General features: G+C 39.6%; 1 protein-coding gene across 1 annotated transcript in view; it reads right to left on the bottom strand.

Moving 5' to 3' along the window:
* LOC145985636 (relaxin receptor 2-like) overlaps window positions 1–16,746 on the bottom strand; it is a 110,549-nt gene extending 93,803 nt beyond the window's left edge. The window contains exon 1 of the mRNA XM_083119706.1: window positions 16,494–16,746. Within this exon, the coding sequence (XP_082975832.1) occupies window positions 16,494–16,725 (232 nt within the window). The 5' untranslated portion in view covers window positions 16,726–16,746. The remainder of the gene's footprint in view (window positions 1–16,493) is intronic.
* Between the last annotated feature and the right edge of the window lie 937 nt (window positions 16,747–17,683).

Consider the following 17,683-nt stretch of genomic DNA (forward strand, 5'->3'; position numbering starts at 1 on the left):
AGTCAAAATAAAACTATTCTAGAGAGAGTAATGAATGAATTGAATACCTAAACTTATTTTCAATACTACCCATCAGCAAAACTACCCATTTTTTAAAAAAAATTATTCCAGATTAATAATTTTATGTTACGATGGCACTCCAGATACTAAAACAATTCTGAATAACATCAAGTAAAAGGGCAGGTAGAGAAGGACCAAAACATCGTGGAGTATCTGAATCCGAGATTTATCTTGTAAACATAGTCTCAGCTCTATAGGTTGGAAAGATAAACGGACCGACTGATAGGGTTTATTATTATTATTATTATTTAATTTTTACATCAAAGGTTGTACAGAAGTGAATGTTATTAGGAAGTAGGAAAAACATTGTATAAGTATTTATTTCTCATCTCGTGTGCGAGCCATAGGCTGTGCGCACTACATCTATTCTTATTACACAACTATGATTCCCTACAGACTACACTATCCGTTACATTCCGTATAGATGTTAACATAGCAGTTCTGGTAAATTAACACTTATTCCTCTTCCTTACCCCTTCTCTTTACAGCACTTCTTTTCCCCCTAAATGTTTGTAAATACACCCCACTTTTTCCAATAGTTCCATGCTCCTTTGCACTACAATTGATTCGAACACACTCTCCAAGCTTATGTTGGGTAGCTTCTCCTCCTGCAGAACGCGCGTGTCCTGACATAAGAATAAATGTTCTGGCCTATCATTACCATTGCGTAATAGGCATTTATATCTCCCTTCCTCGTTTTTTATTGTATTGTGTCTCCATCCTCCAGCCTCATCCATGTCAACCACTTTCTTGCCACCATGCTCACCTTCTTGATGTACGATACTTGTCCCCATTCCCGCGGTCCCCTTCTTTGGAGTTCGAGCGATCTTTTAGTTTCACATTCCGCTATTATTTCCTGCCTATCTATATCCTCTAATCTTTGTTTCACTAATTGCAATGTCCCCTGGTCGACGTGTTCCCCCTCCCAGATCCATCCCAGTCCAATTTCGTATAGTTTGCCTCTGATCTCTTTCGCCCATGTTCCCATTTCCTCCCCTTGTACCCGTTGCATCAGCGCTTGCCATTTTACCGAGTTCTCCCTTCTTGATATTAATGTCGCCCAGTATTTAACCCTTCTCAACATATCCCACGTATGCTCCCTGACCAGTCCAAGTTCCCGTAGTCGCCGCAGTTTGCAGTGCCCACGCTGATATGCAAAGCCCTCTTGTAAAATGTGCATTGAATTCTGTTTAGTACATGGCCCCTCTTTGCTCTCCATATCTCCCTCCCGTACCCTATTGACCCTATTAATAATGTACGATACACTTTTTCCACAAAATGTATATCGTATTTCTCCAATTTCGATACTGTCCGCATTATTTCATTTGTTATTGCCCCAGTCTTTCCTTGTACCGTTTCATATGTGTCTTGTCCATGTCCCTGCCATAGTGAGAACTAGTCCCAAGTATTTTATTATTTTTACCCTTTCTAATTCTTGCCCTCTGAAAGTCCACCTTTCATCTTTTCCATATACATATCCGTTTTTGAACACCATAATTTTTGTTTTTGTGAGATTTACTCAGTTTGGATTCTCTGCTGTATTTTTCCAACCCGTCCAGAGCCCTTTGTAGGCCGGCATTTGTCTCCGAGATCAGAACCATGTCATCTGCGAACAGGAGCGCCGATACCCGTGTCGTCTCCACTTTGGGGATGTCGGCTTGTTCACTCTTTATATACGCCACTATATAATATATATAGAGAGTGAAGAGCAGGGGTGAGAGAACATATCCTTGCTTTGCCTCCGCTTCCGATTTTCGTTTCTCTGTCACTGTATCCACTTGACACCGTACACAGAATTCTACCTTCGAGTATTGTACGAAACATGGCAGTACAAATTGATGAGGAGTTGTTGGGAATGTTATTAGGGAGTCCAAGATATTAGCAAGAGTAAGAGAAGGAGATAATTAGGGACAAATAATCTTTCATTATCCCACTCCGAGCAGCTGAGAGCTAAAGAGGAGGAGAAAATACGGGAAATTTGGAAATAACTAATTTGGTGATTTTAGTGTTTACAGGGAACCATGACAAGATTTTAACACATTATTTGCACGGATTGCAAAAATATTAGAATGTTATGGAAATTTCGGAAATGTCTTTTTTGAGAAAATTCTTGTTGTTTCCCTCAGGCATTCCACAGGTGGTTGGATTCGATTATTTTACGTCCGTTTGAAGATTACTTCCAATGCTTTTATTTTTATTTAAGGAGAATACTATTCCTTGGAAACTTAGTTCTATGAGGGGACTACCCGATGGTACAGTGATAGCGTCGTCGCCTTGTAATCAAGGGGTCCCGGGTATGATACCCGGTGAAGGCACATAGTGATTTGGACCCCACTTTAAACTGTGGGTCCAGTCCTGATTAGCCTTTCTGTAAATCAGATGAACGAATGTTGTATCTGTTCTTTTTTATTCTGTGAATTTAGTCAAGTTTTTGAGCAAAATACATGTATAACACCATTAAGCCTTGTTTCCATGATTATGACTTTTGTACTTGATACAGGGTCTGAAGGTTGAAACGTTACGTTTTAGTTTATGTTTTTAATAAAATAAATTACTGCCTTGGTCAGCATATTTAGCATATTATGCCAGGGAGGGGAGGAGGGAGCTTAGCGCACCCCCTGCCTGGTTACGGCCAGGGTGTATTCCGAGACTATTTTTCGCCGCTCACCACTGACAAAGGTTTCGCTTTGAACAATGGACACCGTTGCTTTAGGGGCGAGGTTGACCTGCAGTAGCGGGTAAGTGCCATAAATCCAGACCTAGGAGAAGGTTGATGCAAGGGAGGGGCAATAAAAATTCTGTAATTTCCTTTGCTTGCCGACAGGAAGTTTTGCAGGAACAATAATACGAGGGACACTTATATAGGATTCTTTTCAGCTGCTAGGAAAAGTTGAGAGAAATGGAAAACGGCAGACTTTGAATGAAAGAAGGACAGTGAACCCCTTGTAAGATAAACAATTCCTTTGTATTATTCGCCGACACGCAAGCTTCCATTTCGAAGCTGAGGCTATCAGCAGTGAAGTTATTAGAGGGTTGGAAGCAGTGACGACGCCAAAGGGGGGGCGGGGGCAGGGGCGACCCAAGTCAGACACTTCGCCCCCGTGCCCCCCAACTGAAGATATTTAAATATCGAATAATAAGAGAGTTCATTTATAAGAATATGACAATTTTCACCTTTTCAAAGTGGTGTATTCTGCATGATATCACTTTCCTGCTTATAATACCAACTTGACTTAGTATATATTCGAATGTGTGTGTGCGACTTTTGTTCAAGATTCCAGCGCTGACCTGGGCATAGGTGATTTCTCATTCATTTACTTCCTGTAATCGTCGCGATTAACCTAAGTTTAAACCAGTTTTAAGAAGTAGGAGAAAGCGTTGAATATGGATGGTTTTAAAACATAACTGATATTTTGAGGACCACAAAACGTCATCTGTAGTACGGGCAGATTAATCTAATTGTGGATCGTTAGTGACAAAGCTAATTAGTAAAATACATTCAAAGTTGATTCAAGATTTGGCTGGTTGGTTGATTTGGTGTTTTAAGTCCACTTTGTGCACAGAATGGCTAATCGGGACTGGACCTACAGTTTAAAGTGCCTCCACTGGGTATCGAACCCGGGACCAAAGGTGATCAGAGAAAAACCGACACTACATGTCAGTTGTTGTGTTTTCATCGCGGTTTCTTACTATTCAGGGACTTGAATTTCGAGATGATGAGCCTGAAGCATACCTTAACAAAGGGAGTTTCTTCGATACTCTTGAAGTCAAAATGAGGGGATATCATTCGGAAATGTATTGAACTTGAACCTTAAAATGCAAATTACACTTAAAATTCGATTCAAAACACATCGCGGGCAGGTTCGCTCTTTCTCGTACATATCAAAGTCCAAGAACTTCTTCCCACGAACTCCATAGGTGCCTGTAATTGTGTAGCACAGACATACGTTGGAGTGGTAGAGTAAGAGTAAGTAATGCCAGGGTCAGAATATTTCTTTTTCAGATTTTTTATCCTGTGTTAACATTTCCCTGAAATGTGAAACACAAATTTTGCCCAAAACTCTTCTGCGTTACGAAGATGGCACTAAAATACTCCACTTAATGGATTTCTTTGAAATCCTAGGAAAATATAAATTGGCATTTCACAAGGTTAACACTCTAGTTGTATTCTCTATAACAATTCCAGTTTCCAATGCAGCGTGTGAATGTGAAAGAACCTTTTCGTCCTTAAAATCTTTGAAAAGGCTTGCTCGAAACAGAATGCTGGATGCAAACTGCCTCATTTGGCTGTTCTTGGAATTGAGAAGAAATGTCAAGTCCTGGACGTACCAAAGGTGGGCAATGTGTTCTCCAAAGCACATAGAGCAGAATTCTCCTACAGGAGAATTGCACTTTACTAAATGACTTTCATTGTTTCTAATACTTAAGAAGATTAATTTCATCCAACGTCACGTTCATTTTGCAAGAAAATTAAACTCTTAGAAGCACATTTTTTCGTCATTTATATTATTATCTTCATAACTTGAATATTTTCAGTAGTTTCATCTCATCAAAGACGATGAATTATAAAATTATGAATGTCTTCCAATACTGAAATAGGCCACTCGAGACAACGCAACTTACGAATAAAAAAGAATTAATGCCTTTATTAAATAGAATCATATGCAGATAAACTCGTAATCAAGAAGTAAATTTAGGCAGTAAACGTCCACTCTAAACAAGGGACAAACACAAAACATCATACATTATTATAATAATAATAATAATTATTATTATTATAACTATTATTATATATGTATATATATGTTATATATGTAGTGTTTTCGGGCGTTTTAATGTGACTGCCCCCAACAATATTTTGTTGCCCCCTTCTGCCCCCCCCCCCCCGTCACATTTCCCTGGCGCCGTCACTGGTTGGAAGTAAATTTATTAGGACGAGTAAAGTAACATTAGCTGTTGACAGTGTTGCACCAAAGAACATGATATGTGCTACTGTTTGTATAAATGATAGGAAATTTAAGCATAAATTTATAATTGTTGAAACTTGAGAGTTGTTTCCGTCATTTGATCATAGGAAGAGGTTTTCTGAGACAGAGTGGGATTATTTTACACATACATGAGAAAGGGTGGTTGTTTAAAGATAGAGAAGTATTTTGCACGTTTTTTAAAAGTTCAGATAAAACGAGAATTTAGCCTTACTCTTATGAAAAGAACGCAGTACAGGGAAAGAATAACTCTTCACAATTCTCACACCTGGTGGGATGCATCACACATGCACAAGAGTATTGAAGGAAGTCTATGAACAAGGATGAAGAGGGATATGTGAAATTTGACTTACCTGCGGTTGAATTAGTGTATTCTAATATTCTTAACGTTGATATTGTATTTTTTTAAGTCCACTTAATTTACAAATAGGCTAAATTGCGAACCGACCTACAGTTTAAAGTGCGATCCGATCCACTTTGTGCCTCCATTGGGTATCGAACGCGAGGACCCTTAATTACAAGACCTCGGCGTTATTACTACGCCATCGGGGAGGCATCCAATTTACACAAATAGGTTGATTCCAATAACACGTTATATGCATAATCTGATAATTATGCACTTTTTGTGCATCTAAACATATTTTTTTCAACTATAGCATGTCTAAAAAAGTCATTGAAGTTTGAATTTTTATAACTTCAGGAGACACGGATCTGAAAATGTGCGATATAAAATAAATGCAGGTTTGCCTTCCATACGTGGTGGTTTTGTCACGTTTCTTCGCTTCGTGAAACAGACACTTTTGCAGGAACGGCTTCTTGCATCCGCCTGTGGTCTTGCTCTAGCTTAACAAAAAATATATTTGTTTAGCATAATCGAGGGTTACTTATTCCTGCCGAACAAGGATTCTATTGCGACCATACAGCTTTGCATGACAGTATCAATGAAGATTTATGTACAGAAATATTAATTAGGAACTTTTTTTTCTTCAACTGGATTTAACATCCTTTTTTAATTATTCAGCAAATATTCAATTCCTCACCTTTTTTTTAACATTAATTTTCTTGCCACAACAGCTGTTTTTATGCACATTTTGGCGATCTTAACTACACGTAAGCTAGATATTAGCTAATATTCGTGCTGTTATATTACTATTCTTGTACCGTCTTTGTAACATTTCATGTAATAATAATAATAATTTAGAATTTAAAGAAAGTAAATTTTCATAGTGCACGAAAGTTCGACATTCAGATAGAAAGATGGTCTAGGGGAAAACATTTCAAAATGATAGACGGTTGTATGGAAGCGAGAAAAAAACACAAGGTAGATTTCATAAGATACCTAGCAATCAGTAACCAAAAGACTGCATTTTTAATATTAATGTCCTCATGATTAACGAACCTTATTTCTTCTCACCACGCAATGGGTAAAATATTTGGAGCATTATCCCACTTTCCGGAAAAATATTGTGTTTCTGCTATTTTTGACTTTTGTTGTCATGATATCCCGGATCACTTTTACGAGACGAGACGAGACAAGACGAGACGAGACGGGACAGAACCCTTCGAGACGGGACACGAGACGGGACAAACGAATATTTTCGAGACGAGACAGCATTTTCACGAGACGGGACGAGACAGACCAAAGTCTCGTCTCGTCTCGTCTCGTGGGCAACACTATTTTTAATGCATCGTGGAAACAGTACATCGCAGTGGCAGTGGCTTGCAATAATTTTAATTGGAGTCGGATTGACATAGTAAGACTTGTTTTAAAAATATTTTGTTTGGAATAATGACCTCGTTGTTGTCTCGTTTCTTGAGATGAAATAGTTCTCCCTTACGGTGTTTCATTCCAATCTAGCACTATTAAAGTGAAACTTCATTGAGATTTACTACTAAACTATATTTTTTTCCAGGAGGTAACAGCAGAAAATTCATCTTTCCCCTAAAGAAAACACTGCTTCAGTTTGAACTTTCCTCGTTCCTGCATTCCTGTAACTTGCAATTACAGTCCTACGTAAGAATTAGAGTAAATTACTGTGGCAAATATAATTTTGGACTGACATTCATTTTCCAGAGTGCTAGCTCCCTGTCCCCATTTCTGACGCCCAAGGCTTTTTGCGTTGTGTTTTTTTTTCTCCAGCCATTTTAAATAAACGCACTGAGTAGAATTCCAATTCTACCCCCAATTCTTAAAGGGGAAGGAATCGCTTTGCTCCCCTGTAAAGTCGGCACCTATTCTTTCTGGGCACGTTATTTCTTGAATTTTTCTAATGTCACTTTTTGTCTCTTTAACCAAATCGCAACGACGATGATTATTAGATGGAACAAATGACACCCACATGGCGAACTCTCATCCACGAAGTACGCATCTGTAAACTGCATATCGTATAACACCAATCGGTGTGGGGATCTAAATAACGGGTGGTGTTAGCTCATAAGCACTCGCTTATGCTGCATCCTTCATCTGCGGAGGTACCTAGATAAAACAATCTGTACAACTCTTAAATGAATGGCAACTCACACATTTTAGGTTAAATGACCTTTTAAGACTGCATCGGCAAGGTTTGCGTTTGAGAGAAAATTATATTACCTGTCTAGTGTTCGAAGAGATGATCAATAACAGTTCCAAAGATAACTCTCACACACACACTTCCATCTGTCTCTTATACTGTCTCTCAACTTCTCTATACTTCTCTCCCCGAACAACTTTTCAAACCAACGTTAACTTTCCAAGCTACGGACAGACTGTCCAGTCCAAGAGCGAACTTGCATCCTTCCAAACCAAGACTCTCCCCTACTTTCTTCTCCTCACCTCTCTTGCAGCTGGAAATGCAATTTGCTGAAGTATACGCATTCTTTCCTATTTCCTGCCTTCTACAAAGGTAAGTGAACTCGTGAAATGAGAGGTACACTGCGATATGCGCAGACCAGACGCGGCTCGTGCATAATTTTCCTGGGGGTTCACCAAAATTATGCAAAGTGGACTTATCTAAACCTTTTGAGACACTACACGCTTTTGTTCGTAGAGATAGTTCTGGGAAAATTATCAAATTTTGGCCGGTAGATTACTGACAAAGTTAATTTGCTTTATGTTCAGATAACAGTGACAGCACCAAGGAGTGTGTGTGTAGGGGGCGATCATTTTAATTTAAGATTTTCGTATGGTATTGTATTTAGGGGTATCTCAGAATTCAGAAAATATTCTCGCCTCAATTTTGCCTCTTCCACTCTTGCCAACTCTTTTCTGGTCCCACCACTGTCAAATAGACTATATTATTGGAACTGGATCCTGAGCCTACAGTTAAAAATACAAATCTCTGCCTGCTAAAATGAGTATGTATCAGTAATCGAACCCAAGACCCCTTGATTACAAGATAATTCTTATATAACTATTCGAAAGTATATCGCTAAATCAAAGCGATTAGATTCTATTCTATGCAATATGTTAACTTCTCGCACAGCAACAACTACACTCCTTCCAATACACAATCCACCTCACTCCACTCAACGTATCACCACGCCAAATATATTTCAATCACCAGCCATGCACTTCAAAACAAACTAACAAGTATGGAGACAATGACACGTAACAAAGTTAAATGCGCGCGTCCTTCGAACACCCTCTCGCGCTAGAGTATAACTGATCGCACGAAACCCAAACAACTTTTTGGTCGTCTTCTGACGTAAGTGCGAAATGCCTTCATTGTTAGGTTAGGCTTGAATAAATAGCAAATATTACATTTTTGGTCAAGCACGGTAAGCCCCGAAAATTCTAAGACAACTAAACCTAAAAAGCCTAACATGTCAACGAAAGCATTTAGTCTGACGTAAGAAGACCAAGAGGTTGTTTAAGTCTTGTCCGATAAGCAACCCCTCGCCCTCGAGCTATTTTTCACTTTTCGGCTCCTTCCACCTGAAGTGTTTCCATCTTAAAGATGAAAACTCTGAATGTGTAGGCAAGTTGTTTTCTATCATATTTATCTTATTTGTCCCATCATCTTTACTTCTAGCTTTCGTTCGGTGTTACCTCTACATATATATTACAACCTCTTCATTAATCTAATAAGTCTTGTAAGATATAAAAATACAAAGAGAATGCCAAATGAATTCAAATTGAAACACATAGTGCAACACTGGAAGAGAGAAGAGCGTGATTTACTCCAGCTCGCTGGTGATCCTACGAACTGCGCATGTCCGTTTTGACGAGACGGCCTTCCTCCAGTCTCAGACTGCATGTATTTTCGCCATATGTACGCGTCGAGCTTCTGCTAGCCGTCCTAAGCTTTTAGCATGGTAGGGGTTGGCTTGCGGAGGTTCAGCGGAGACTTTGCACGAAACGGAACTAGAGGGGAGCTGAGTGGCTCTGGCCCGCGGTTTCTCCTTCTCACTAAGAGAATTTGCCACTCTACGCTTATGAACTTCTCAGTTATTGTTTATTTTGTATATTACTGGGGGTTCACTGCACATTTGCGCTATACAGCCAACCGCGCCTGGCGCAGACAAACGAAGTTGTGGCGCCTGGACCGGGGACCCACGGCCAGTATGATCCTCAATGGGGCTGTGTATTGTCCTGTGTCCTGTTATTACATGTACTGAGTGCCCCTTTACAGCCTCAGCTTTTATAAAAGGCAGAGGCGTCTCGTGAACGCATGCGGTGAATGCTGCGCATGCGTCAATTGTGGAGAAAAGTAAAGCTTGCTCTGCGACGACATTCATGAGCATTTCTACATTCTAATTTCTTCATATAGGGGAAGTATTTACTTTACACGAGAGCGCTGAACTAAGCTTATATTACATTTCTTGGATCTGGAGTGCAAGAAAGTAATAATTCTTTTCCCACAATTGACGCATGCGTCAATTGTGGAGAAAAGTAAAGCTTGCTCTGCGACGACATTCATGAGCATTTCTACATTCTAATTTCTTCATATAGGGGAAGTATTTACTTTACACGAGAGCGCTGAACTAAGCTTATATTACATTTCTTGGATCTGGAGTGAAAGAAAGTAATAATTCTTTTCCCACAATTGACGCATGCGTCACTTCAGATCCAAAAATTTTATATAAGCTTAGTTCAGTGCTATCGTTTAAAGTAAATACTTCTCTTATATGAAGAAATTAGAATGTAGAAATGCTCATGAATGTCGTCGCACAGCAGCTGTCCTTTTTCCCACAATTGACGCATGCGCAGCATGCACTGCATGCGTTCACGAGACGACTCTGATAAAAGGTATGGAGATTACAGTCAAGACAGACGAAACATGAGATCAGTGATCGGTTAGTTCGAATGAACTTTCCAGCCTGATCATTACCTGTGCGTAGTTAGAGATCGGTTAGTTCATTGAACTCTCCAGCCTAATTATTGGCTATTTTTGTGGTAGCAGGAAAATGTTTATTGTCCATTTTGCCTTGACTCATCTCACTCAACAGGTCGCTAGGTGCCGGGGCTTGCCCCGAGTTGATAGCTTCCTGGAAATGAGGCCTTGCTCGAAAACGTTTATTATTCATGCCATAAGGGGCATTCAGGGACATGTAGTGTGACGAATGGAAATAGCCTAAGTGTTGACGCACCCAAACATGTAATTTCAATCAATTAATCATGGTATTATATGGCAGCTAGGTTATGGCGCGTCGCAGTTCATTCGTGAATCGAAAGATTTCAACGTAGCAAATTTCTTAGTCTGCTATTTTTGGTCTTCTTCTAATCGGGCTCAGATGCTAATAATCGTTACCATGGAACCCACTGCAAGAAAAATAATGTCCTCCCAGCTGAGATGTGCTCTCATCTTCTAGTTGCTTATTCGAATACGTTTTTAGGAAATTGAACTTGAGGATTTCAAAGAAATATCAGGCGTTGACTTAGAATAAGCTCGTTAGGGAAGAAGTAAACAAGCAGAATGAATGAACTATGTAATATTATTTCATCTTTTCAGAAGTCACAGTGTAGAAATCAGAGTGTATCAAGGCTGATGTGTTTGGGGGGTTATGTGTGTGGTGTGTGTGTGTGTGTGTGTGTGTGTGTGTGTGTGTGTGTGTGTGTGTGTGTGTGGTGTGTGTGTGTGTGATGATGATATACGCATGTGTGCATAATAAACTATGTACTGTAGTTTTCAATATAAACAATATTCATTACATAATACGCATATAGTTTATGTGCCATATTGAGTTTTATTAATATATTGTGTTAATATATAAAATATGTATAGCAACTAATTACTGCAATGTGTGTGTCAATTCACCTCGGAATCCGTAACTATGTCCCTGCTCGAAACTGATAATATCAACACTGTTAATGTCACTTCACGAAAAATATATGGGAGGGATAAGTTGAGAAGTAGTATTTTGAAATAATGTTCGCCCTTCCTCCTAAGGAGTGACGCCCTCAGGCAAATTTTGAAATTTTCACCCTATTCGAATTACTTACTCCTTACAAATAACAGTCAGCTTAAAATTACCCTACATACTTATATCATACGTGCAAATTAATTTGTCACAGAAATTTGCGTTAGTTACTATAAGGGACATAACTTCATGTAAGGTTGGCAGGATTCTCGCGAGAAACGTCAGAATTTCAAATTGAGGTCAGCACAGTTTTGTAAAAAATACCTCTCTTGCTCCTCTCTGGATTAATTAGGGTTGGCTTTCGACGATGAGATTAACCCCCGCACCCCATCTACACACCTAGATCTAATACCCAGGTGTCTATGTTCAGGGCTGTAGTCGAGGGTACACAGCGGTATACCCTCTGGTTAACCCTATGCTCATTAGAGTATACCTTCTTCTTTCATTTAGTTTATATTTGTTTATTTATTTGTGTAATTTGACCATTATTCCAACGAGCATAATACGGTCAAGCTGTAATACAACTGTGCTACAAATGTCACTAATTCAAGATTCTGTGCAAAATGTTATAATAACAAGTGTAGTGACGTATCGTGCACTTTGGAGTATTTTCGAGTAGACAGAAACAGCTCAAGAAGATTTTATTGGCCAATGTAAGTAATGCGGTATTTTTCCAAATTCTTCAGTTTTAGTGTTATTAGCAGAATTTTTAAAGTTATTAACAAAATATATTCACAAAAGCAATATCAACATGAAAATAAAATATAACATTCTGTACTGTATCCCATAAGATACTACTGTAGCCTTTATATTTAAATACTATCCTTAAAATACGCATTTGATTGTTATTTTAAAATGCCTTTCCTATTATAACATGGCTCTTTTATGCCTATTATAGGTGTATCATCAGTATTCCACATACTAAATGGAAACAATCACATGTTAATGGAACATGGTCTCCAATTAACATTTCACGAAACTTAGCCTACACTGAACATTTTGAGACTATAGCACTGCTTATGTCCATTTAGAGTTCGAAAATGTGAAATGTTCCCAGCACCCCTCCCCTCTGTCTTTATCCGCCCTTGAACGAATTGCACCTTAGAAAAATTGTTCTTAATTGCTATTGATCCACCAAACGTCATAACAAGCACGGAAAGAGATAAAACAGTTTACATTCTCCATAAGCCGCACCCTCCATCCACACCGGAACTAGCAGTTCAGAAACATTATCCCTGAAGAATTTACGGCAAACCGCGAGAATATTTTCTTAAAGCTGACCGCAGAGTTACGCCAATCTACTCCTGCCTTTCTGCAAGTACGCGAACAATAAAGATAAAGCTCGGTGTCGCTTTTACAGCAGTAAACTTGAAATATCGGCAAGCGTGTTCTTTCGAGAGATATTTAATGGCTTCCCAGATGAGTTTTCGAACGTGGGACAGAGCCATATCTTTATGGAGTTCCCATTTCAACTTGCGCACAGCAGCCACACACACTGTTGTTATGGCTGTGGTGGGCCGTGGTTTATCATTTCGAATAAGTACATAACAATGTCGGTTCTTAGCTGTAAAATCTGCAGAGGGTAGGCTGTAAGTCAAGTTGCATCAGTCCTCTTTCAGGAGAGGCCGGGGATGGGGATTTCTGTAAACTTTGAAGCAGAAATGATATATTCGTAGTTGAGTTGAGGAAATTTGAGGCTGCAAAACATAAAAAAAGTTCCGCTTCAAATTTTGAATCCAATTGAATTACTTCACGCCGGTTTCTTTTCGCTAGTCGCGACGATAAGGATGAAAATGATGAAAGTACACTCGCAAAGAACATCCATGCCCAGGCCGAGACTCGAACCGGGAACTTCGATGGCGAAATCCAAAGGCAACCACTTAACGCGCTCGGGCACCGAGGAGGAGTTTTCTTTACCTTTGTACAGCGCTTAAAGTGGAAAATATTAGGTGGAGGATGTTTGGTCGAGCCTTGGGGTTAGCTTGGGGAATGTTCCCATGGTTTAACAAGGCGACAATGAGACAGCTTGGGGATAATATCCCCTCACTTCGAGCACTGCCTTTGAAGGTTGGTTCCGACGTTGAGGATACGCGATGAATTAATCACACAGAACTCGAAATGCATCATCGTATCAAATCAACGTCAATACACTTTTGGTGCATGAACATAAGACAGTTTTCGTGTAATTTTGGGTTTCTTTGGAGAGATCATGTATGACACATTTTAGTGCATCGTGGATCAGCAGATGATAAAAAAGGACCATTTGATGCATTTCTCTTTGTACTTTGATGCACCAAAAGTGCTTATTGATTGCTTTATTGATTGAGTTGGTGTTTTAAGTCCACTTTATGCACAGTAAGGCATAAAAGGGTTTTGGGTTCGGTTCCCGGTGGAGGCACATAGTGGTTCGGATCCAACTTTAAACTATAGGTCCAGTCCCGATTAGCCTTATGTGCATAAAATGGACTTAAAACAACTCTTGGGAGTACCAAAATTCCGAAAGCGTAGAAAAACACATGAACGGAAAGAGGACACATTGAAGGTTTGATCTGTCGTAGGAAACAGTCGAAAACTCAGATTTGATTAGCTGTAATTTGAAGTTGAGGTTGTTGCCTTTTCTTTCCCCATAAGGAATGCATGGGAATCTGAAAATTCTTATTTATCATATTGTTCAAGCATCGTGTCCAGTTTAATAATAAACTTGAAAAATCACTTCCACTTGCAACACGGGGAGAAATTCATGCTCTCTTGTATGGTCTGTTTTTTTTAGTAGCAGTGCCCAATGCACACCTGGTGTGAAACTATCACTCTTGACCTTAACCCGCGATCGGTCGCGGGTTAGAGCCGCGCTCACTTTAAATTTTAATGAAGTGCCATTTTAACAGTATTTAAAATATTGGCCAGTGGTGCTCTCTAACTGACTTTTAGAGTTTCACGAGCGACCTGATCACATTTTTATGAAATGACGTGAACGGCATTATTAGAGAGACCATTGTTGAGGAAATAGTGTTGTCAGTGTGAGCACAGAGCTCACACGCGACCGATTACGTTATATATTTTTTTTATTTACATTTGTGCATTATTTAGTCAATAGGTCTATTCTGTTTCTAGTGAGTTTTCGTACCTATATGTTCTTGTCATGAATAGAAAATTCGAAAAGTGTCGCAGTAATTTTATACCATATCAGATTTCTGGAGATCAGATGGAACTACCTCAGAGGAACATGCGTCTTTTGTTAACGCTGAGACTTGTTGGCTTCGACGATGTATATTACGCTGCTTGAAAACAAATAAACATTTTGAAACAAAAATGTAATGAATGAGAAGGATTATAATAAACAGATCATTTCAAGTACAAAAAATAAAATTTAAAAAAATTAAAATACAGCGCTCGCCCGGCGACGTGACTACAAAGAGCGCGACCGATCCCGGCAAGGCTGGGTGAATTCCAAAGCCGCTCCATGTAGGAATATTGCTCGAAAATTCCCACTTCAAATCACTAACCCCACGAATCGAACCTATGGCAGTCACACACCTTGCCAACTTAAAAAAAAAAGTCATTATATCAATTTCACTCTGCTTTTTCATTCAGGGTCGACAAAACCAAATATTGCCCAGAATTCGAACCTCGGATCTCTGGCGTCGTAGCGTGCTGTGCTGACCACTCTGCCGCGGAGGTGGCCAACTGGACCACGGAGGTTCTTTTTCTTATTTCTATTCGTAAGAAGTAAAATAACACACTAAGATTTTACGAATACGGAACACAAAAATCGAATGGAAACCAACAGAATAAGCCCGTAAAGATTAAATTAAAATAGGAACGATTAAAGTAGGGCAAAAAAACTCTCATACCTCACCCAGCCGCTCGAACCCAAATCCTCTGGTTTCCCAGCGCATTAACATAACCACTCCAGCTCGGAGGTGGAAACTGGTGTCCGTTACCGTTTTGTTTCAACTCTTGAACCTCGCACTGGAAGTCAACGAACCATTTACCTTGTAATATTTACGCACTTCACTCTACACATTAACAGAGTCCAATGAGGAAGAATTGTCGCTGGTGGCTTACGACGGTGGGTTTTAAAATAACCAAAGCAATCGTTAATTTCCACATTCCCGAAGGTTGCGTCCTTGCAATGAACGAGACATTCGATCTGTATGATCGGAAGGGACTGACAAATGAATCCCGTCAACAGGATCACTTACAGAGACGGGAAGTTCTTGTGACGGATGTAGCTATTTCCAGCATCATTCTTTATCCTGCCAGTGTCGCTCCATGAACGTCGCCAGGAATATTTGGAGATGGGACAAATACTTAACATTAAATTGAACACTAGAAATAATAATAAACTACTAAGACTAAACAGAGCCGCGATGGTATGGTGTGTGACTGCCATGCGGGAGACCCGGGTTCAATTTCCAGGTGGGAATATTTCCATCATTGCCCCTGCTATGGGCTATGGAGTGGTTAGGTTAGTTTCGTGGTAGTATCAGGATCTAGAAATTGCAAATAATTGCGAACCATTGACGCTAGCCCCACGAACCATTGGCACGTGGTTAGGTTAGATTCGGTTAGGTTAGGCAAACATAGTTAAAATTTGGTGTCGTGCTAGTATCAGGAATATATATATTTGCTTGTGACTAACAAAAAATTTCACGAAAATCGACGGTTTACATTCCGAAAACTAACGCCTTATTTTCGCTTATTTTGCAATTTCTAGAAGTTTCCGACAAATTTTAACTTCAGATTCGTGATTAGGAGGCCTCAATTAGTGAGTATGCCAAATATGAAGAAAATCGGAGAAAATCTCAAGTCGTTCCAAAAGGCGTTTAATTCCAAAGTTTATTTCTGTTAGGAGGGGGACTGGGCAGTGAATACCACTACGTCCCCCTCTCTGGCATCGTCACAGTTTCACAAGCATGTATTAACAATTAATGTTAACAATATTACCTCACTTCCTAGAACTGCATTTTTGTTTACGTATTGTTCATACCTCGGGTAACAAAGCTATGCCTTACATTTCAAAGACCAACTTTGTTAACCTTGTGCTAATACTTACACGATATAATCACGTTTCTACATGCTAAAGAAAAGTATAGATATATTACTTACCTTTATTGAGAGTGTAAGTAAGGAAGCCAAGTCCTATGACTAATACAAGCACACTCAGGCCACAGACGATGCTGCATCTGTACTTCATGTCGAGGCCGGAATATTCTGACGAGAACCGAACTAAGGCCGCTTTGAAGGCAGGAGTAAAAGTCCGACTCAAACCGTGCGCACAATCGGAGTGCTTCGACGCAACTGGGAATGTTGCATCGGGACTCTCGCGAGACCATTTCATGTCGGCGAGCTTCGAGATCGCAAACAGCCATGCTCCAACGCCCCCAGGTGGCAACTCCGGCAGTTCGAAGCTTTTCCAAGCGTCTCGCGTCACGGAGAAGGGAAAAATAGAAGGATCGACTGTTGATAAGAACTGACGAAAAACAGCGGTGCACAATGTTTCGAGAGTAAAATACAGGTTCTTTTTCTGATGGAGGAGGGAGCGATATATTGGTTCAGTAGTTGTAAGACGTGTATAACTGTTATTTCTGGTCCCTCCAATTGTATTTCATTTCCAGTATAAATCCATAATCGTGAATGTTGCTTTGCTTCACGAACTGGTCGTCTACATTTAGGCGAGGGAATCGCTGGTAGTGATCAGGTTGTCAAGCACCAATACAGTCTCACTATCATGTATTCATGCGGTATTGCAATATTTTTACTTTCAGTTATCTAGTGAAACTCGACAATTTGCAGGCCTTTCCGATGGTGCAATGGTAATTTCGGGTTAGATACCTGGTGGAGGCACATAATGGTTCGGATCTCACTTTAAATTGTAGGTCCAGTCCCGATTAGCCTCTCTACATAAAGTGGACTTAAAAACTCAAACTCGACAATTTCCTTAACGCTCGTTTCACGACAATAGAAAAGAAAATCACGTACGAGCTAAAAATTAAAACCATCTAAGATTCTAAATGTGTGAATGTGAAATATTGATAAACCTCGGAACTTTGTTTCAATTCTTGAATCTCGCACTGCGTAAAACAAAGTGAATGAACAAGGCAATGGGCAATTTACTTAGCATTATTTATATATTTCACTGTACACTCGCCTTTTTCTGTGTGTAGCTTGTCGTAGTTCTTGTCTTTATGAAGTATAATTTCAATTCATACAATAATATATTTCGTAGATATTACAAAAGATACAGTACCTATGCTCAATCGGTATTACCTTAGAGTATAGAAGGGAATAGAGAGAGT

This window comes from Lepisma saccharinum, chromosome 3, assembly GCF_977018435.1.
Source record: "Lepisma saccharinum chromosome 3, izLepSacc3.1, whole genome shotgun sequence".
Classification (NCBI taxonomy): Eukaryota; Metazoa; Arthropoda; class Insecta; order Zygentoma; family Lepismatidae; genus Lepisma; species Lepisma saccharinum.